This window comes from Rhinolophus hipposideros (genome assembly GCF_964194185.1).
Source record: "Rhinolophus hipposideros genome assembly, chromosome: 18".
Classification (NCBI taxonomy): Eukaryota; Metazoa; Chordata; class Mammalia; order Chiroptera; family Rhinolophidae; genus Rhinolophus; species Rhinolophus hipposideros.
The window spans coordinates 45,432,191-45,456,059 of NC_138064.1; the positions used below are offsets into that span (position 1 = coordinate 45,432,191).

At 34.2% G+C, this 23,869-nt stretch overlaps 1 protein-coding gene across 4 annotated transcripts in view; it reads left to right on the forward strand.

Moving 5' to 3' along the window:
- The window catches only part of MAGI2 (membrane associated guanylate kinase, WW and PDZ domain containing 2), a 1,330,546-nt gene that overhangs the window by 889,860 nt on the left and 416,817 nt on the right, over window positions 1–23,869 (forward strand). For all 4 annotated transcript variants that reach the window (XM_081079965.1, XM_081079966.1, XM_081079968.1 and 1 more), the window contains 2 exons: window positions 683–893; window positions 11,454–11,533. In XM_081079965.1, the coding sequence (XP_080936091.1) occupies window positions 683–893; window positions 11,454–11,533 (291 nt within the window). The remainder of the gene's footprint in view (window positions 1–682; window positions 894–11,453; window positions 11,534–23,869) is intronic.

Here is a 23,869-nt window from a genome sequence, read left to right on the forward strand (position 1 = left end):
TTATCATCTTATAGTTCTGCAGGTTAGAAGTCTGACATGGGTCTCACTGGGCTAAAATCAAGGTGCCAGCAGGACTGTGTTGCTTTCTGGAGGCTTTAAGGGAGAATCCATTCCCTTGCCTTGCCAACTTTCAGAGGGCACCCACATTTCTTGTTTGTAGTTTGTCCCCTTCTTCTATATCCAAAGCCTGCAACAGTGCATCTCTTTGGCTATTCTTTAGTAATCACATCTATCTCTCTCTCTCACCCTCCTCTTCTGGCTTTCTTTTACACTTTTAAAAACCCTTGTGATTACATTGAACCCATCTGAATCATCAAAGATAATATCCCAATCACAAATTAAATATTTAATCAGACCTGCAAATCCTCTTTTGCCATGTGAGGTAACATTCACATGGTCCAGGGAGTAGGACATGGACATTCTTAGGGGATCATTATTCTGCTTACTACAGCTGTGTTGTGAAATGATCTTCCAATTCAGCAATAATTAGTTGAAGGGTAGACAAGAATGATGTATGAAAGGGGAACTCAAATAGGTCTAGCGATAATTTTCAGAGCTCTTTACAATTATGTTTTTCCCATTAGCCTTCACAGAGCTTATTCCTTGGTACAGCAAACTCCCACAATCATTCAGAAGTTACTGTGGCTGGAATAACTAACCTCATGCCCTTGTTCTTTTGTAGAATCCAGTGAACATGAAGATAAGAGTGCAGGTGCCTCAGGGGAGACACCCTCCCAGCCTTATCCTGCACCAGTGTACAGTCAGCCTGAGGAACTGAAGGAGCAGAAGGATGATGTAAAACCAACTAAACCTGAAGAGAATGAGGAATCAGACCCATTGCCTGATAACTGGGAAATGGCCTATACAGAGAAGGGTGAAGTTTACTTCATTGAGTGAGTTTCACATATCTCTTTGAACATTTTTTATGACATAAAGGTCATAGAGGTATATAGATAATATAGCAAATGGAGATGTGTGGTCAAATGGAGATTGTGGTCAGAATAAAATAACGAATGTTTTTGGTATTAACTTCCTTCTTTGTTAGAGAATAATAGGATAGTACCTTAACACAGTTAAGGATCCTAAATTACAGCTATAAATCAAAGAATGAATTAAACAGTTTCACTGTAAAATTTGTTATAATCATGACTGAAAAGGCAAATCTCCATGTGATGTTATTATGGAATTAGAAATAGTCTGCATATCATGGGGAAATGCTTACACTACTTGTCCAAGTTGTCCATGTAGTCCAAATGAGATAATAATCCCACATATTAGATTGTTAGAAACATCCACCATTGCTTTCAGCAATTTAATAGGATCCAGCCAGTTAGAGCAAAATGCTTGCTGGTCACAAAATGTCTTAAGCATTTGACCCTAAGGTCAGGTGTCAATAAAATCATTTGTTTTTGTATAATTTATCATACTTATTTTTATTAAATTCTGTTGTATTTTCACTTATCATTTTTATGACTTGCCAGGAAAACTAAAATGCTAATCCTGAACTCCTTGGTCAAACTTACTCAACCCAATCGTTTCTTTCCTTTGGGACTATTTTCCCAAACTGAAATTTTTATACGTTTTATTGATACTATCTAGCTTTTCTTTACCTTCTAGAAGTAGAATAACTTTTTTAAAAAATGAACTCCTAAGTTGATCTTAGCCCAAAATTAAATTGTGCATAAAGCAATCAAAATGTTCATTAAAGAGAGTAAAAACTAAAAATTATAAATGAATAACAACTCTTATTCCCTCAAAGTTGTATAAGCCTCAAAAAGAGAAATTAATAGAAACAGGTTTTCAGAGCTGACAGTGGATAAAAATATGTAAACTCTGATTATTCAAGAAAAAATGTTAAAACTAGATTCTTTTTCCCAACCTGGAGTGATTTGTGACTTAGATCTCCATAGGCAGAATTCAGTTGTGAAATTGAAATGTTACCACATGCCAATATTTAATTCTCATGCGAAGGTGGAAACTTTGAAACATGTGGCCAAAGGAATACATAATCAGGTAATTACTTGGCACTCTGCTTGACTCCAATATGGATGAGCAATGCAGTGTTTTGTTGGAAAAAAGTCCCAAAGGAAAGAAAAGATTAAGTTGAGTAAGTTCACCTTTTGACAAATCTTTTAACTTTAAAAAAAAAGACAAAGAATCTCTTAACATTATTTCTTATTGCTATCATGAATAACCCAAAGATATCTTTTATCAATTAATTGGGAGAGTCACATATAATTGTTTCAAATGCTCAAAAGTATTTATATCTAAAAACACAATTTTGTTATTCATAACAAAGCACGGAACCATTACAGACCAGAAGTCAAAATGTAAACTCTAGATGCGAGGTCACAATTGTTCAAAACAATTGGTGTTCAGAGCAAGCAGATGGATGCTATATACGTTTGTATTATATAGTACAGGGCGAGTAAGGCTATGTGCAAGTAATAAAAAAAACCACCAGCATGACCAGTTGATTAAAGAACTATTTCCTTATAATATTTCCAATAATTCAGTAATAAAAACTTCTTTCTTTGTGATTATAAAATAAACTTTTTTCTTTTAATAATATTAGGTTTTGGGAATGTGAAGAAAAAGGTCTTTGGAAGACAGAAGTTGTGCTAATGATGTATAGTAAATGACGAGACTCCAGCAGTACTTAAGAGAATCTATCAAAATTATTCTATTAACACGCTAGTCAATCATCCAGTGCCAGAATTCAAAGATTTAAAAGATTTGTCCCTGCTCTCAAATTTATTGTCAAGTTGGGGAAGAGAGACAGATAGTTGTAAAGTATTAACAAAGGATTTCTGAATTTTGTGATGCCATTCAGAGAAGAACATGCTTAACGTAGACTGAAATAGTAAAAGGAGGCATCATAGGGAAGGTGAAATAACATAGACTTAAATAGTTGGTAATATGTAGATAATGCCTTCCAGGTATAGGACTGTCATTACAAAGACCCAGTCCTTGGTTGTTTTAGGGATCCGTGAGAAGCCTCCTGACCCTACTAAGGAAGTAGGTGTTAGTTGGTGAATCCTGTGAAATGATAACTTAGTTTTCATTTTGTTTGATCAGGGGCTTTTGAAAGACAAGCAGAGAGTTTTGTTTATTTATCTTCTTCCTTTTGCTGCAAGGAAAGATGAATGGATAGTGTTAGGAGCAGAGATAGTTTGACTTGGAAAATTAGGACAAAAAGGAGGAGACCAGTTCCTTTGTGGTGAGACAACTGACACTGAGGTAGACTCAGCCAGGGGACAATGTGGAAGCCTGGAGTCAGCACTGACTGGAATGTGATGGGAAGGTGATTAACGTAGGAGGCAGCCCCCCCCTCCCCCGCAAAGAGGTTATTCCACAGAATGGAGGCATCCCCACCCCACCCTTCTTCCCCGACCAGTTTGAGCTGGATCTTTCCTTCCTTCAAAAAGGTTACTTTGAATCTCAAGAATCGGTGTGAGCTCAAGTATCACAGAGCTGGGAGGCTCAGTGTCTCTTTCATCTGGTCCCTCATTTCCACACCATCACAACCCACTGCAGTTGCCTTTCTCTCTGTCTACATTTCACTCTGCTTTACTTTCCCCCCACTTGTCGTTGATGTTCTCCTGACTGTTTTCACTCTTTGCTCTGGAATACCCCTTCTCTTCCTCACTACATTTGACAATATCAACATTTGAACCCACTGTCTTTGATCTGTCAGTGCCTTTTGCTGTTGATATCACAATGAATTCCTATGTGAGTAAATTGTTTACTGTAAAAGCTCCTTGGAACATTCAGGTAGAGCAAAACTGGGAGCATGGTGGGACACTAAGGGCTTTCTTAGGGACTAACCCAGGAAGTGTCCCAGGATTCCTGGCCAAAAAACTTATAAAACATATACAATTTGTAATATAAAAGTTTGCATTCCTGAAGCAAAGTCCTGGTAAAGAAAGAAGATAAAAAGGAAAGGTAGAATATGTAAAGAATGAAGTAAAACAGACAAAAGGAAAAGTAGAAGAGAAGGAAAATTAGATTTGTGAGGTAAAGAGAGCTGACATCAGTAAAAACTTCCCTCTGGTACAAATATTGTGAGAATTAGAGTAACGGAAGTCTCCCATTACACTTAACTGAAATGAAGATGTGATAAAACAGAAAATGAAACCAAAGAGAAGGACCCTGTGGTTCTGTGTATAAAACTTATATATATTTTATATATAAATTTATATCATATATATATATATATTTCTATATTTATTTCTGTGTGGAAGAGGGGAACTCTACCTACACTGAAAAGTCAGTTTAAATATGTATTTTAAAAATACACGCACACACACACCCACACACACACACACATATAAACATTGTGTGTTTTGAATTAAGGTAACAAGTAATTTCATTTTTTGTCTTCTATGTACTAATGTTTTAAAATGATTAGTGATTGACTCGGTGTTGCAAAATACTTTAAATGTCTCAGTACTTGACAAAGTCTGCATTTAGAAGATGAGTGTGTTTTGTTGTTGTTACTCTCAATACTGAAAGCGTAGGTCAAATACATTTCCCATAGTCTTCAGAACTGCTTTCTTTGATGAATGATAAATGCAGATTGCTTTTATCCTTTACAATGATATTTAGTGGAAAAAAAGTGAATATCCAAGAAAGTATTTTTAAATAACAATTTTATATTGTGAGTGAATGCACTTTTCTAAACATGCTTTAAAGCATTAGCAATGTTTCATGTTTAGCAATTTTAAAAAGACTTTCAAATACATAGTACTTTTTATAACCAGTACTTTCCTTAACTCATAACATCATCCTCATATTATCTTTTAAAATAGATAGTATATTAATTATAAGTTCAAATTAGTGGTAATAGTTGCAACAAATTGAGTGCCTCCTTTTTTTCAGACTGTGTTCAGGTTACCTTAAAAATAATAGCTAATATATTAATATTAAGCATTTATACTATGCTCATTTAATTCTCACTTTAGGAAACTGGGGCTTTTAGAGGTAAGTCACTTGTCCTTAGTTATATAACCAAGAACTGACAAAACCAGGATACTCTGATTTCATTTATTCAACACATATTTATTGGGCACATACTATGTGCTAGGAACCATTTTAAATTCTGGAAATACAGTCATCAATAAAATTGACAAGATTTATATCTCTCATAGGACACAGTCTGCCTCCAGTGTCTTTGCTCTTAACCATTTTGCTGTGGTAACTACTTTACATATATTATAGCATAACCCTGTAAGTGTTTTATGTATCCCCTTTTATGGATGAAATTCTGAGAAACTTTTAGATAAATTAACTTTCTCAAGGTGTCATAGGTCTGTCACCTTGCAAAGCTTCACCTTGCAAAGCCCATACCTTCTCCATTTTGTAAACAAACATGGCCGAAATAAAAGTAAATCTTTATATTACAATTAGTATCTCTTTTATAAGTTTCTTGGCCAGAAATTCATTATTCCAGAGATTAAATGCTCTATAAAGAAGAGCTGTCACAGGGTTAATCTAGATTGACATGCTTTGGGAATCCATTAAATTACTTCTTTGTTTGGGAGTCAGTTTAGTTAGTGACATAAAAGAGACTGTTATTGCTTTGGCAAAAAAAAAAAATGACAACAGGAACTTATTTGTTTACTACCATCCTCCAGAATGGCAATGAACACTATGTGAACTTAAATAATGGATTTTTTAAAGCAGTCTTTTGAAACTGAAAATTTTATCTATGAAAAATGTCATGGTTGTACATGGTTTCCTAAATGTTCGTCAGGGCTGAATTTGCTTTTAAATTTGAAACAGGACACACAATCTGTTTCTTCTTATGTTGCTATTTCTGTATCTCCTTCAGTTTTCAGTGAATCACCAATTGCCATTTCAAACCAATTTAGAATTTTCATTTATTAAATAGAAGACAAAATGTTTGGGAAATTTATTAGAGAGAAAAGTAAAATCAGTCCTTTGGTAAGAAGCAACACCAACATAATGCTTTCTCCTTCTAGGCTCGATATATCTCTACCAGTCACAATAATCTGCTCTACATTTACTCCTTTAACTTGTCTTACAAAAACAGTAGACATATTGAATATTTTTTCATATATTTTGTCTTGTGCCTGCATAAGATTCTGGTGCAATCCCCAGATGGAAAATAAGTGTTTTAGACAAAACAGTATGTAACACAAAATATCCAAAACAATATTTATAATAAAACCTCCTTTAAAAAATGTTTTCTGAACAAATGAAAGATAACACTCTGGCAAACACATATTCATATGGTTAGCAGAAATTTTAGGAATGTTACTTAGAAACATAACCACTAGAGAGGTCATTAACAATAAATGTTTATGTGGAGAAAAAATAGTAAAACTATGAAAGAATGGAGTCTTGAATGAAAAAGCTTCCACTATTCATCATCAATGAGATATATCCAATCATTGCCTTTTATCTTATTTTTGAAGTGATGATATAGAGGGAAGGAAAAGTCTTCTAGAAAATGATATAACCATCCTGAGGATTTTGACTAAAATATAAAGTGTAATCAATTTACATACCTTTGAAAACTAATGTTTATTTTTAAAATTACATAAAATATAATCAATAATCTCTGTTATTCTTGTCCCTGTAATATATGATAACTACAGTAGTATATGATTACTACTGTTGTAAATTTAACATTCACACACATCTTGAATTGCTCAATAGACACTAAAATATTTACCTGGATGTTGTTTTCTTCAAAAGAGTATGCTTCATGCAGTCAAATATCATTAACTTCAATCTCTTATGATTCTTCTGGTGTAGTATTTCCCAGGATTTTTTACCTCTCAGTTAAAGATTAAGATTCAGAATTGGCTTTTTAGGAGAATTTTTAAAATTCAATGTATTTTCCATTGTTTTTAAGTCTGTTACTATTTTTAGAGAAAATGGAGCAAAGGAAAGGAGTGTGTTTGATAGCAAAAGCTTCTTATTCTACCAATAAAATTTCAGTTGATGAAATATCATCCAATATTTGTGCAATAGTGAAAACATTTTGATCTGGGAAACAGTATAAAGGTAGGAAATAGAGAGAAAGGAGATGTAAAGAAAAGAGGAAGGAAAGGAGAACATGTCTTACAATTAGGTTTGAATTGGGTCACTTGAGAGTCCACCCGTGTATACCTAAGAAACCAATAAGGGGTTTGTACTCTGACTGGCAAAACATAGAGTAAATGAAGAAAATGGAATGGAAGATAGAGTGTGACATGATCTTATGAATTTTTTTTAGTTTTGTTCCTAGCAAATACTCTGCCCATTTGATAGCATTTTTCTATATTGATTCTTTAGTATAGATTCCAAGACCTAATATTTATATATAGATTATATAAATCAGGGTTTGTAAGAGTTTAGTCTGGAAAAATATTCCGATTTGAGTGAGAAAATTTGATTTGAATAGAGAATTTATGTTTATAAGGAGAAAATGTTTCCAGTGGTAATATCTGTGCCTCCTCAGTCACGATGTTCTCTCGTTCATCTACATGCCTGCGCAATTTCATATAATACCTACTACATAAAAGGCTTTTAACACAAAGGAATTTAAGTTAGTGATTACTATTTTCAAATAGGAGATAGAGGTCTCTGTTTCTAAACCACTGGCAAAGGAGCTGGGGAAAAGATCTTGGATTACCCTTTGAGGTTGTGAAATCACCTCAGTATAAAAAGCAAAGTGTTAGGTATAGTATGCCTCTGGTCTCAGATCATAAACACTTTTGACTTGGGAATCCGATATATCTGGCTTTACTGCTAGCTAGCTCTTTCACGTTCACTCACGAGCTGTGTAACTTTGGGCAAGTTGCCTAGTTTCTCGCAGCCTTCGTTTCTCTGTCTGTAAAATGGAGTTAAAAATATTTAGCTGCAATCACAGTGAGGTGATGCATGTGAAAATTCTAGTGCAGTCCCTGACAAAGTAGACAACTGGGAAATTTATGAGATAGTGAGAATAACTTTGCAATTGTGTACCATAACGTCAGCAGCTTTTCCTGTTGAAGTGAAGCTTTTATCTATGTGAGAAGAATGTTTCCTCAGAAGATAAGTTGTTATAATTTAACCTGCTCTTTTTGTCAGTTTGGAAAAGGTTAAACTTACAAAATATACATAAATTTCTGATTTATTATGTCAGCCTGTCACATGTTTTCAAGACCATCTAATAATAACTTAAACTTGAATTGCAGAGTTGAATAAAATTGTACTTCTGGTTTCTTCCAGCCCTCCAGATAGACTCAGTATAGAGTATAACATTAGCGAAGAGTTTTGGGTAAACCGTTTTTACAAGTTTTCATCTGGATTTTTTAATATGACATTGATTGAAATTGAATAGCTACCAACTTTAGTCCTCTTAATCTCTCATATTTCATGGTCATCACATTAATTTTATCCACAGAAATACATAGAGTAGTATATTATTATGATTCAAACTTCCTAGATAATATGTATTCCGTTCCCCAGGAAAAGAAACATTTCTTTGCAAATGCAGCATATATATGTGCGTGTGTTTGTGTTAAAGAAACTAGTATTGAAATTTAAGATTTACAACATTAGCATCTTACCTTCCTGTCATTTGTTATCCACACAACCTGGGCAGATACAAAAAAAAACTGATGTCCTGCTTTTGACTCTACTGTAACAATTAAAGCAAAAGGAAATCCCATTCCCAAATTTGAAGAAAGGTAGTATGCAGATTGTGAAAAAAATCCCTCAGTGGTCCCATTGTGCACAGTTTTCTGCCCAGTGTTTAATCCTATTTTCAAATGGCATTGTTGAAGTTCAAAAAAAATAGTTTAAAGGAAGTGGGAAAGCCACTTGGTGTGTTTTCTCCCAAATGCATTAAAAATATCCCCTATATAAGGCATCTTGAAGAACCATGCAAATTACAAGGCTGATGTGAGCCACTATTGAAAAAAACTATGCTGTATCTTCATGTGATGTTTAAGACAGTTACTGGAGTTCACTACTACCCACATTTCTTTCAGAATCATTTCAGAAGATCAGCTAAAAATGCTGTTAACTATAAGAGACTCAATCTGTCAAAAGATATTAAGGCAACATACCATTAATGCTAGTTTAAACTTAAAAAAAAATTATCATGTTATGAAATGCTTTATACAAACTCAGGAAAGATAGGAAATTCAGTTCTCTTCTACATTAGCCAGTTTTTGAGACACACGGTGGTGTGGTGTAGACATTGTAATTTGACTCCCTGCAGTGGCTTTGTAATGGCCCCTTAATACTTATTCATAGATGTGTTTGCTTTTGTGAACATGTCTCAGAGACCTAGAAGTGACTTTTCTCCAAAATGGAAGGAGGATTTGGAAGAAGTTATGAGTAAAACGCAGAATTTATTTTCCTTGCCCATCTCTCAACGTTTCCGCCTAGCACATAAAAACATAGACATCAACACACGCCCGCGCATGCACACTTTGAACTGAGGCATGTCTCTAGAGAGCATTTTAAAAGGGACTTTTTTTCCCCCAAAATGGGACCATCAGACGCTGAACCCAGTACTACCATTTTCATATTCAAGATAGTCATCACCTTCATCCATGGGTGTCAAATCTTTAGTTCAGGAGAAAAGCCTCGATGATATTGACATGACTACAAATGAGGACCAGAATGAGATGACAGTGTCTGCAGTACTTTATGTCCTTCTGAAACTTGAAAATGAAACACCATCAGACTTTACAAAGGTCAACTTGGGAGAAAATAAAAGCCAGCATACTCTCTGGATGATTTATAATTTGACCAAATTTACAGTCTTTATCTGATCAAATTATTTGAGCCCTGCTCAGAGGAATAAATCAGTGAGGAGTTCCTAAACGTCAAGAAAATGTTGGAGAGTGTTTTTATTCCACATGAAAGTCAGAAATAAAAGGGGATCTTTTTGAAGGAGCAGAGAGTTCATGACTCAAGAATCTTGATGTCTCACTTCTCAATCAGAGATGGCTCTCCACCAGGCAGGCAGGATGATCACTCAAAAAACATTATGTAAAGAGTGCTTTAACACCTTCAATTGTTTCCCCACTGCCCATCTTATCTCCATCTTTCCTCCTTCCTGCCTTGAAATTCCCTTCATTAGGGAGGCACTTAGTCTCTAGAAGTTTGGTGTTAAATATGCTGCCTGGGAAAATTTTCTGACCTTTGCTTTTAGTGCAAATTATGTCATCAGATTATCTAGCCAACACTTGTCATTCTGATACGATAAAACGTAGTTAAATTTAATTGAAGAAAGAGAAAATATATGTGAAATTGGTATCATCATTATCATTTGGAGTTACTTAAAACTATCTTCAAGTATCCTTATTATCTGGCTTCCACTTACGTTTCCAACCTGTTTTCCTCTCCTCCTTTGCATGTGTCATTCATTGGCCTTCCAGCTCTTCCTGTACATACCCGACAGTTTCCCACACCTGTGACTTTGTTCATTCTCTTTCCGAAGCCCTCACAAATGTCACATCCTTGATCATTTGTCCATTGGCAGAAGAGATCTCTTGAGACAGCTATGCACAGTAAAGATTTTAGCCCCAACGAGCAGTTATGAGCCATCGAGGGGTTCTAGAGTTATAAGGTGCATAATTGGAGTCTTGCCAATAATGGAGATTGTGTAAACCACCCCAAAGATTCTATCTGGTGGTTCTATAACAACCCAGAATATGCAATATTAGTTAAGTCCACCAGGGATTCTAATGCAGGTGAATTCAAGACCTCTTTGAGAAAAAACTGCTCTAACCAGATCTCCCTTTGTTTTTTAAACTTCTGGCAAAAGACATTCCAGAAAACATTTTTGAAAACAAAAATGTCATTAAAATTATTATTAATTCTCAGAAATTCAGAAACATTAGATTACAGATATTTTATCCCCTACCTCCCTAGCTGGATTTTTCACAAGTGTTTACATGGCAGATAGCTAAATGTGGATTAATGAAATTGCTACTAATCACTTTTTAAGAAAATGTAGGAATCCCAAGAACATGCTATAATTTGCATCACTTTTGTACTGCCTCTGCCAGCTCTGTGGTTAGAGTAACAAAACAACTATTTATGAAAAGGGCAGATTTCAGATGAAAATAATTCTTTTGCAAAACTCAGGAAACGGTATCAGAGCCTGCGAACTGTGCTCTTCCAACTGGAGAATCCTGTATTTGTAATAAATTCCTTTTGCTCTGGATGAGTTCTGCATTTTCAATGAGGTTAACTTGGCAACATTCTAGTTGATTTTAATAAAAATAGCTGCTTTGAGGACAGGGAGCTGAGGTTGCCAAATTTACAGCTGCCTTGCACAATTGCTCTTACACCTCCTTCAGGGCTACTTAGAACCAGTAAGCAAATTAAGTGTATCGATTGCAATTTTGTTGGACTAACCCCCCCCTCTTTTTTTCTTAGGGAATAAACTTGATTCCTTTCAGTATGTGTCTATTCAGAGTGATCTCTTTTCTTTTCAGCCATAACACAAAGACAACATCATGGCTGGATCCACGACTTGCGAAAAAGGCTAAACCTCCAGAAGAGTGCAAAGAAAATGGTAGGTTATTCAGTTTTTATGGTGTTTCAGCATTGCACTTCGAGAATATTTGTGTTTCTTAAAAGAGGGTCTCACCTAAAACAGCAATAGCGCAGTTGAAACAATTTTAAAGATGGCATATTTAACGCTCAGATAGGAGAGAGAATTAGCTCAGCATTTCAGCAGTGCCATGTGGGTTTCCTTTTTCTCTCTGAGGAGATTGTGCTGGATCTCACTTCTCTGTCATCTCTGTTGCTGGTTCTGTTTGACTTCTGGCCTGACTTTCCACCACCTTCTAAGGACTTTTGTTTGCAGTATGGCTCTCTGAGGACTCTGATCTTTTCATTGAAATTAAATATGATATATAGAGAAACAGTATTGTGAACCTATAAACAATGTTTGATTTTTGTGTTTTGAGGCATAGTATTCTGCTAGTTATTAAGGAATCAGTGATATAAAGATCTATACATATGACTACTTTCTTTTAATCACACAATTAAATAAAATAATTAATTACATGAATGTACTGGGTTATCCTTCGTATTTTCTAGTTTCTAACGTAATAACATTAACTTGCTTAAAAATCAACTGCTTTCATGTATGTGAAGAATTTTTTTAAATAATTTTAAGGATTACATGAATGTAAATCTTGTGTTTAAATTAGGAAATTATATAGATGAAGTCCGTTACGGAAGATATTTATATATTTTTTAAATATAGAGCTTAATGTTAAAAGAGCACTTATAAGTAATCTAAAATAATAAAATGCACCCTCTCCTGATGATTTGTTATTTGGCCACATTTATAGCCTTTATCTGACCAAATTATTAGAACCTGTTCAGAGGCATCTATCATGGAAGAACTCTTAAAAGTGAAAAAAGTGATGAGGACTATTTAAACTTTTTAAAAAGTCTGTAATTCCAAAAGGCCCGTTATTTTAACAGTAATTCTGGCTTTCTCAGATGGTATATAGGAAATATTATTATTCCTATGTTATGTGGGAACTACTTACAATCTAGTTATACTTTTGAGTTACATAAAAACGAGAGTATATAATTTACATGTACATATTTGAATGCATAAGTATCCAGATTTCAAGCACTATATTTCATTTCTTATTCATAGCTATATCTGTATGCCTTCTGTACAATAGTACAGCTGTATGTACTTGAATTTCATAAAATTATTATGTGGCCTGGACTTTTGAGCACCATTAGGTTATATTTCATTGACACTATTAAGACGTGTGTTGCAAATTGTGATAAGTTATAAATTGAAATGACCTGATCTGTTATCTCCGGGAGTTTCAATTTACTTATGCCACAGATGTAAAACCTTTGTATATACTAATTTAAGTGAATTTAACAATTTTGCAGTTCTGTGACACATTGAACTTCTTGGCTGTCTTGTTCCTTTGAGTTGTTCTTCTCATTATAAAAGCCTATTGAAGACAAATTTTAAAATCCTGGGAGAGATGTAGGTATAACATATTGCATAATTATAATTTTTCAGTGTTATCAGTGTTTCCCACATCTGCACTTGTCTGCCTTCTCTGGATGGTGGATGGCTAAAATATGATGCCAGTGTCTGTGAAAAACAGGTCATTAAGAAATGAGTCCTAGAATACAGTCTGATAGCTCAGAGTGATTTGTAATTGGTCATTACTATTTGTTCTCATTTTCTACAAAATAAATAATTCATGAATTTTATTCCATATATTATTGGAATGTTTTACAATGGAAACTAACACCTAATTAGTTGGAACGCCGTTATTCCAAACTTATGTTTTAAGTTGTCTTGCCAAGAGAAGTGCTTTCAGGTGATATTGTTACTTCTGTTTCATTTTTCTTTTCTTTAAATAACATAGGTTAAAATTGCTTGTTTGAAATGTCGGATGTTAACGGACTGCTGTTGAACCTACTAGTTAAGTCAGACTTCTTTGTACGTATCACAGTTCAGCACAGATCAAACAAAGTTAGTAAAGTCATCTTCTGAATGATGGAATGGGTGTAAATTATGTATTAGAATTTGTAGAGGCTCAAGATGATAATATCTTTCTCCAGTAAAGATAACATGTTTTCTCCCGCCAGGGAGGTGGAGTGGAGGCTAATTACCTCAATCTAATCTGGAGCTGAGCCAACATGAGGTTGGGTTCATTTTTGGTGACACCCAGTCTATCTCTGAATAGTCTATCCTATTCTTAGGGTATTTGCCTACCCAGGTTTTCAACTAACAGTCTATTGCAGGTCTGCAAACACTTTCTGTAAAACGTCAGGTAATAAATATTTTAGGCTTTACAGGTCATCCTCTCTTTGCAACTAACTGTTGTTCAAAAGCAACCAAAGTCAATATATAAATAAGGGGCACAGATATATTCTGGTAAAATTTGTTTACGAACACAGGGATTTCACATAACAAAGTGCTAGCATTTTGATTTTTTTTCTCAACCATTTAAAAGTGTATAAACTGTTATTAGCTGGCAGACCATACAAAAAAATAGTGACAGGCTGGATTTGGTCCACAGAATGAACCCTGGCCTACTGGCAGGTCTTGCAAACCAATATTTTTTAAGTGTTTTTCTTCTCTGTAGTGCAAGACTGAAAAAAATCTGGGTGTTTTACAGGGGTTTAGCTTAGCATTTTGCCTCTAGACCTTGTAGGCTCAGAATTTGAGAAACGTTATCATGGGATAACTGGCCATGTGTTTGAGATCTCTCAAGGCTATGTTTTGTCACTTGAGTTCCACAAGACTCCTCAACTCAGTGCTGGTTTCTCTAACCCGCAGCAGTGGTCTTCTTCCCAGGCTGCCTCTGAATTCTTTCCAGAGCCTCAAATCAAGACAATCAGCTGCACATTTTTCTCTCACCTCCCCAGGGTTGTTTCCGTGTCAGAATTTTGATGGTCTATGCCTGTTGTTTTAGAGTTCTCTGGTCTCTTTAAACTGCTTACTTTTTACATTTTATCTAGATTTTCTATGTGCTCTCACCTGCTGACCACACCTACCTGGAACAGAAATTTTAGTGCAGTAATTTTTAAGTTGCACATTTTAGACCTTATTGGGTTGCATCCCATAAATTCTTTATTAGGATTATAATTTATATTTAACCTCTCAAGATTGAATTCCATGATGTTGTATATGTGCACATACTATTATGAAGGTCTGTATGCATGTGTGTGTATGTAGATACCGAGCTCTAAATGTATGCTTCTCCACATCTGTGCACATAGGTGCATGAAGTTAATGCCTTGGTCAACTATATTAAGAGGAAAACAAGTGAAAGAGAGACAGAAGGGGTATCAACTGATTTAAATTATTCTTGGGCTAGAGAAAAAAACTAGCAGATGTTTTCTCATTGCTATCAAGGTGGAAGGGGGAACATGGCTCAGCACAAATACATAATGAGCAACCACTTATTTTATTCACACTAAAGCAATTATTTTGCTTTTCTTTATTTGAAGGATAATACTACTAGTAAACATAAAATATACTTCCTTCTCGCATAACGTGTTTGAAAGTACTGACGTCATTGTATCCTATGCATTTGTCATAGCTTGGTCCATTTTTAGCATTTTAAGACAAGTCTACAGGGCAGTAAAACGTCTCCACCTGTTACTGGATTCTAATATGAGTATTTTGGGGAGTGCTGTTTAGCAAGCCAATATAGTCTTTTAGAAAATACCACAGAAATAGCAGTTAACTATGAAATAATTTGGATGCAAGTTTGGTTGAACCGTATATAAAGCACCATCATATTTGTCCCCAGCTCTCAGAATTGGAATTTGTCTGAGACAATTCCAATCACAAACATCCGACAAAAAAAAGCACTGAGTTAGGGTTAGTATCACAATTGGTTAAAACCTGTTAGGACCATTCTTTTCTTAAAGTTGAAATGCAGTTAAAATCAGTAGGCCCACAGTATTGAATTCAGGAGAGGAAATTGCCAGAGAAAACTCTATTCCAAACCCAAATCTATGGGCTCTTGGGCAGGGTACTTAATCTTTGGGAGCCTCGGTTTGCTTACCTGTTAAGTGGGAATAATACGTATTTCATTTCACGTACAAGAAGGACAGCTTGTTGTACCACAGCCTCTAAATAATTGTTCCTTTTGTTTCCTTCTGGTATGCTCTGAGCCAACAAGTTAACTTCGTAGAAGATAAAAGGAAATTCAGAATAGTTGGCCTAACGTAAGAGCCTTGAATTACTGCGGGGTGTCCTGGAGGGATGGAAAAGAATAAGCCATGTGGACTAAAATTATCCAGCCAGCTAATTCCAGACTAAGGTGAATAGATTGGAGGTTTCCCCCTTTCATTCTGTTAAATTGGCTCTAAATTTTAACAAAGTTGTAATTGCACCTGTACGAACTAGGTGGCTTTGTTTCTGTATTCTTCATCTATGAATTGTGAGCTTTCTCACATTACAGAAAAACAATCACACAACATTAACCTATTTAACTATGTTTACCCACTGCATTTCAACTGAGCTTAACTGAAACTGTGAGCTATTACTTAATCTACCTTTTTAAAAAAAGTGTCAAAAATCAACATGAACATAGACAGCATAAGCTATGCTTTATAATATTTATTAAATGGATTTTTTTTTTCAAGAGAAGGAGGTTGCCTTTCTAAAATAATTGAAAACAGTAATTAGTTTTAGGTCATTTCTTTAGTGAGTTTCATAGAACTGACAGATTTGGAAAGGAAATGTGTATTTTTCGTAATTCAAATTTTGTCTGTGGACAGCATAGTTTATTTTTCCTTAAATGGGGACTTTGGCCTGTTTTTTCATTAAGTTTGTATTGATAATTATGGTGCATTAATAATCTGTTTTCTCAAGATTAAATGTGGCCAAATTAGTTTCACTTTTAAATATTTGTTTTTCTAATCTAATAAACCTGCTAAGATTATGTTTGTGAAGCACCTTAAAATTTTTCCACTAGAAAGAATTCACAAAAAAGTTCTGAAAATATTAACTATTCAAGTACTAAAACTTCAAAATTGAAAAGATTCATTTATATGCTAATATTGATCTCCTATATGTAAATATTATAAACAAACAAATTTGAATGTTACTTTGTTTCTATGCTAAGATTTTGGGTGCTTTTGTAAAAAAAAGAAAAATTTAAATATCTTAATAGAAGCTATTAGTTCTTATTTCACTAATTGGCAATTATTAGTCATAATTTTCTATAGCAGAACTTTGAGGTATGCTTCATTCAATACTATAGCAACTTTTCTAGTATTTTTGGCTCAGAAGTACTAAAAAATACCAACATTTTAGGAATTTAAATATTTTGTGGCAAAAATAATAAAAATAAATCCAAAATATATCATATAGGGTGGATATTCCACTGTTGTGCATTAGTACCAAATTCTGAGTTATTTATGGCTGGCATCTGTTCTAATTGGTCCTAATTTGTTCTGATTAGTTGGTGCCCCAACCCTAAGAGTTATTAAATATTTTGAGTATAATTCCTGCACTAATTATTTTTGTAGTTCCCCCTCCCACCTGTTAATATTTACTGTAGCTATAAAGTAGTACCTATATAAGGATTATGAAATTCTGTCCTTCTTTAGTTCTTTATTGCTCACGTTACTTTTATGTTAGGAATGAGTTCTGTCTTGTCCTTACTCCTTAATGCATACAAGCTTAAAAATAATGTTGACATCATTGAATCTGTTTGTTCTGCACAGTGGCAAAATGATTTCAAATTTTTTCAAATATGACTTTTTGATTTTTTTTTTTCAAAAGAATTATAAATTCACAGGAAATAAAGGAATGTACCGAGAGGTCCCAAAACACCCCTCACAAAGCATCCCACAATGTTAACACCTTATAAAAATATAACATCAAATTCAGGAAATTAACTTTGGTACAATCCAAAGACCTTATTCAGATTCCACTAGTTATACAAGTACTCATTGTGTGTGTGTGTGTGTGTGTGTGTGTGTGTCTCCACAAAATTATATCACATGTGTAGTTCCACATAACTAGGACCACAATCAAGATTCAGAACTGTTCCATCACCACAAGGCTTCCTCATGCCAGCACTTTAGAACCATATCCACCTCCTTCCTCTACACAGTCCCTAACGCTTAACAACCACTGACCTGTTCTCCATTTCAATTACTTTATCATTTTTAAAATGTTGTATGAACAAAATTCTACAGTGTCTAAACTTTTGAGATTGCTTTTTCACTCAATTTAATTACATTGAAATCTATTTATGTGTGTATTGCTACTTTTTATGTACCATTGTTTATTTAAGCATTTACCCATTGAAAGACATCTGGGTTGTTTCCTGTTTATAGCTAATTACAAATAAAACAGCTCCAGCAATTTGTATACAGGTTTCTGCATGAGCATAGGTTTGATTTCTTGATAAGTACCCAAGAGTACAATTGCTAGGTTATATAGAAACTACATTTTTAGTTTTAGAATAAACTGCCAAACTATTTTCCAGACTGCCTGTACCCTTTTACACTCCCACCAGCAATGAACAAGTGATCCAGTTTCTCTGAATTCTTGCTAACATTTGGTATTATGATTTTTTTTATTTTTTTTATTTTTTTGCCATTCTGATACATGTATGATATTAATGGTTTTACTTTGTATTTCCCTAATAGATAATAATGTTGAACATCTTTTCATGTGATTATTCCCATTTGTATATCTTGCTTAGTAGCATGCCTTTCAACCAATTTTTAATTAGATTGTTTTTAATTCAGTTTTAAAAAGAGTTCTTTGCATATTCTATGTATAAGTCCCTTTATCAGATGTTGTTTACAAACATTGTCTCCCCGTCTGTAATTAGCCTTTTCATTATCTTAACAAGGTCTTTTGCAGATAAAATGTTTTCAATTTTGATGAAGTTCATTTTATGAATTTTTCCTTTTATGAATCATGCTTTTGATGTCAAGTCTAAGAACTCTTCAGCTAGCCCTAGATACTAAAGATTTTCTCATGTTTTTCCTAACTTGTATAGTTTTACATTTAAGTTTATGATATGTTTTGAATTAATATTTATATGAAGTGTAAGGTTTAGATTGAGGTTCAATTTTTTTTCCCTATGGATATCTAATTTCTCCAACACCATTTGTTGAAAAGGCTGTGCTTTCTCCATTGTATTGTGCATACACCTTTTCCATAAATCTGTTGGTTTCCACTGATCTATATGTATCTATCTCTGTACCAGAACAAGCCTGTCTTGATTACTAGAGCTATAGAGTAAGCCCTAATATTAGGTAGACTGATACTTCCTACTTTATCCTTTTAAAAAGATAGATAGATGATAGATGATAGATAGATAGATGATAGATAGATAGATAGATGATAGATAGATAGATAGATAGATAGATGCCTTAATTAATCAGAAGATATAACAATTCTAAACTTGTATGCACCTAATAATATAGCTTCAAGTCATACAGAGAGAGAAAAATGACATCTGAAAAAAGAATTTGAAAATTTGACTATCAGAGTATATGATTTCAAAACATTAAACAAAAAAAAAAAGATTTGTATAACAGAAATAGTATTCTTGATCCAAAAGTCACATATTAAACATTAAATACATAGTATTCCATAGAGCAAGTCTCAACAAAATTCAAAAACAACATTCCTAAATTACAGGAAACTTTAATTATATATCAATAAAAAGATAACTAAAATCTCTCCATACTTGGAAATTTAAAAACACATTCCTTTTTTTCTAACTTTATCAAGATGTAATTAGCAAATGAAATTGTGTCAGTTTAAGGTATGCAATGTATACGGTGAAATGATTAACACAATATGGTTAGTCAATACGTCCATCAACTCACATAATTATCTTTTCATGTTTGTGTGGTGAGAACATTTAAGATTTACTCTCTTATCAACTTTAAGCATGTAATACAATACTATTAACTATAGTCATCATGCTGTACATTAGATCTTTAGAAATTATGTATCTTATAACTGGAAGTTTATACCTTTTGACCAGCATCTTCCCACTTCCCTCACTCCCCATCCACTAGAAACCACTCTTCTACTCTCTGTTTTTATGAGTTCAACTTTTTTTATTTTCCACATATAAGTGAGATCATATAGTATTTGTCTTTCTCTGTCTGACTTATTAACTTAACATAATGCCCTCCAAGTCTATGCACATTTTTGCAAATGGCAGGAGTTTTTCATATATATATACATATATATGTATATATGTATATATATATGAAAAAAAATATATATTTACATATACAAATAAATATATATAATAAATATATATTTAAATATATATTTAAATGAATAAATATAAATATATATTTATATATTATATTTATATATAAATATAATATATTATCATAAATAAATATATACATTTACATATAAACATAAATATATATTTACATATATGTATATATTTTTCATATATACATATGTATATATGTGTGTGTGTATATATATGTGTATATATATATATATATACACACATCACATATTCTTGATCCATTCATCCATCAATGGACACTTATGTCTCGTTTCCATGTCTTGGATATTTGAATCAAGCCACAGTGAACGTGGAAGTGCAGATTTTTCTTCAAGGTAATGATTTAATTTCTTTGGAAGTATACCAAAAAGTGTTTATTGGCCCATTCTTTAAATTAGATTAGTTTTTTCTATTGTTTCTATTGAGTTTATGAGTTCCTTATATATTTTGGATATTAACCCTTTTTCAGATAATGGAGCTGAACCCATAAAAACATAATAAATCGTTTGCAAATGTTTTCTGCCATTCCATAGATTGCCTCTGCATTTTGTTGATTTTTATTTCTTTGTCTTGTTGTTATTGTTCTTGCTAAAAAGCAGAAGCTTTTTAGTTTGGTGTAGTACCACTTGTTTATTTTTGCTTTTTTTTTGTTCTTGTTTATTTTTGCTCTTCCTTTTGATGTCATATCCAGAAAATTGTTACCAGCATCAATGTTAAGGAGCTTTTTCCATATTTTTTTTGTAGGAGTTCAACGGTTTAAGGCTTTGCGTTTGAGATTGTAATCTATTTTGAGTTAACGTTTATGAGTGGTGTAAGATAAGGGTCCAATTTCATTTTTCTGAATGTGAATATCTAGTTATCCCAAACCTATTTATTGAAGCGACTATTATTCCTTATTGGAGTATTCTTGGCTCCCTTATCAAACATCACTTGATATAAATCCATGGATTTATTTTGGGCTCTTTAGTCTATTCCATTTATGTCTGTGTCTGCTTTTATGCTAGTACCATACTGGTGTTTGTTTTTTTTTTAATTTTAAGAGATTTTTATTAAAATATAGCTAATATACAATATAATATTAGTTTCAGGTATACACCATAGTTATTCAACATTTATATACCTAAAGAAATGATCACCAGGATAAGTCCAGCAACTATCTGACACCGTACCACTCTATCATAATATTATTGATTATATTCACTATGCTATCTATACATTACATCTCTATGACATGCGCTTTATACCTGGAACTTTGAACCACTATTCCTCTTTATCTTACCCCTTTTAATTTTTTAATTATGGTTGACATTCGATATTATATTAATTTCTGGTGTACAGCACAGTGTTTAGACATTTATATAATTTAAGAAGTGTTTCCCCTAACTAGTCTAATACCCACCTGGCACTATACATAGTTCCTACCTTATTATTGACTACATTCCCCATGCTTTACTTTATACCTATTGACTATTTTGTAACTTCCAATTTATATTTTTTTATCCCTTCACCTTTTTCAACCTACTCTCAATGCCCTTCCAACTAATCACGTCAATAAGTCTAGTACCCATCTGACACCATAGGTAGTTATTACAATATTATTGACTATACTCCTTATGCTATACCCTGCATCCCCATGACTACTGTGTAACAACCAATTTGTACTTCTTAATCTGTTCCTCTTTTTCACCCACGCAACCCCCTCCCATCTGGCAACCATCAAATGTTCTCTGTGTCTATGAATTTCAGTTTCTTTTGTTTCTTTTGTTCATTAGATTACATTTGTAAGTGAAATAATATGACATTTGTCTTTCACATTTGACTTACTACACTCAGCACAATACCCTTTAGGTCCACCCTTGTTGTAGCAGATGTCTAAATTTCATTCTTTTTAATGGCTTAGTAGTATCCCATTGTATATATGTTCCACGTCTTCTTTATCCATTCAGGGACATCCAGGCTGCCCGCATATCTTGGCTATTGTAAATAATGCTGCAATGAACCTATGGGTATGTGCCCTTGAAGTAACGTTTTGGGTTTCTTCAGATAAATACTCATAGGTGGAATTATTAGGTCCTTCTTTGTCTCTTGTTATAGCCTTTGTTTTAAAGTTTATTTTGTCTGGTATAAGTATTGCTACTCAGCTCTTTCTTGTTTGTTTGTTTCCATTTTCATGAAATATCTTCTCCCATCCCTTTACGTTTAGTCTGTATGTATCTTTCAATGTAAAGTGAGTCTCTTGTAGGTAGCATATGTATGGGTCTTCTTTTCTCTTATATTGAACCACACTATGTCTTTTGATTGTAACATTTAATCCATTTACATTTTAAGTAATTGTTGATAAATATATGCCATTTTATTATTCATATTTTTATCTTATTTTGGTTTTTTTTTTTGTCTTCCCTCTAAGATTCTTTACTAGTCTGGTGGTGATGAACTCCATTAACTTTGTCTTCTCTGGGAAGCTCTTTATCTGTTGTTCGATTCTAAATGATAACTGTGCTGGTAGAGTAATCTTGGTTGTAGGTCCTTGATTTTCATCACTTTGAGTATTTTTGGCCAGTCCTCTCTGGTCTGCATTGTTCTGCTGAGAAATCAGATGATAGTGTTATAGGAGCTCCCTTGTAATTGCTTTTCTCTTGCTGCTTTTAAGAGTCTATCTTTAATCTTTGGCATTTTAATTGTGATGTGTCTGGTGTGGGCCTTTTTGGGTTCATCTTGTTTGGAACTCTGTGCTTCCTTGGCTTGAATATCCATTTCCTTTACCAGGGAAGTTTTCAGTCATTATTTCTTCAAATAGGTTTTCAATTCCTTGCTGTCTCTCTTCTCCTTCTGGTACCTTATGTTGCGAATGTTGGTATGCTTGATATTGTCCCAGAGACCCCTTAAACTACATTTATTTGTTTGTTTGTTTGTTTGTTTATTGCTGTTCTGATTGTGTGTTTTCTGCTTTCTTATCTTGAAAATCTCTGATTAGATCCTCTGCTTCATCTAATTTGTTGATTCCTTCTAATGTGTTCTTCATTTCAGTTATTGTGTTATTTATTTCTGACTGGTTCTTTGTTTTCTCTATCTCCATTTTTATGTTTCCTATCTCTTTGTTGAAGTTCTCCCTTAGATCATTGAACGTCCTTATAACCAGTGGTTTGAACTCTGCATCTGGTAGATTGCTTGTCTTCATTTTGTTTCATTTTTTTTTCCTTTGTCTTGTTTTTTTTAGTTGGGACATGTTTCTTTGTCGTCCCATTTTGGCTGCCTCTCTGTGTTTGTTTCTATATTAGATAAGGCTGCTATTTCTTCTGGTCTTGGTAGAGTGGCCTTATGTAGTAGGCATCCTGTGTGGCCCAGTGGCACATTCTCCTTGGTCATCAGAGCTGGGTGCCCACATGTGTCCCTTGAGTGGGTTGTGTGTGTGTCCAACTGTTTTAGTTCATTCTTAGTTGCTATTTGCACTTCAGTGGGAGGGACTGACCCTTGGGCTCATTGGTTGTGAGGACACCCATGAGCACTGTGAAAGAGTTGTTGTGCAGCAGCTGACCTTACAGAGCAGGACTTGCCTTATCAAGACTCTGGTGCCTGCTCAGTCTTCCCTTTGGGTATGTCTTACTTGGTGGTGGCTGGGTGATGTTCCATATCACTTTGAAGCTGGCCACTGCATGTGCTAGCCCCAGTGCCATGTGGGAAGGGGCCCACTGCAGGCCAAATTCAGCCGTAGCCTGTGGACTGCTCTGGCTACCTGGCATGAGCCCCAAAGCAATCCACAGATGGCCATCACCTGAGCTGTACTTTGAGGTGACTAGAAAAGCCAAACCACAAACGAAGGTCAGCTGCCACTACTGTTGGACTTAGGGCTGCTCAGCCAGAGGTATGGGACATGCTGAAGCCAGATGCTCCTTGTTTGGGTTTTGTGAACCTTTGATGGACTTTAAGAAATTCTGCAGCATGTTCCTCCATCCATGAGAAAGCTGTACCTCCAGCCCTCCCCTGAAGCCAACTTCTTAGTCCCTCCCTGTATGTCCCTGTCACCTATTGTGCTACTGCCCTAGTACTAGAGCTCAGAGCGAGTCGATCAGCAAGTAAGTCCATGCATGGCCCCTTTAAGAGGAGCACCT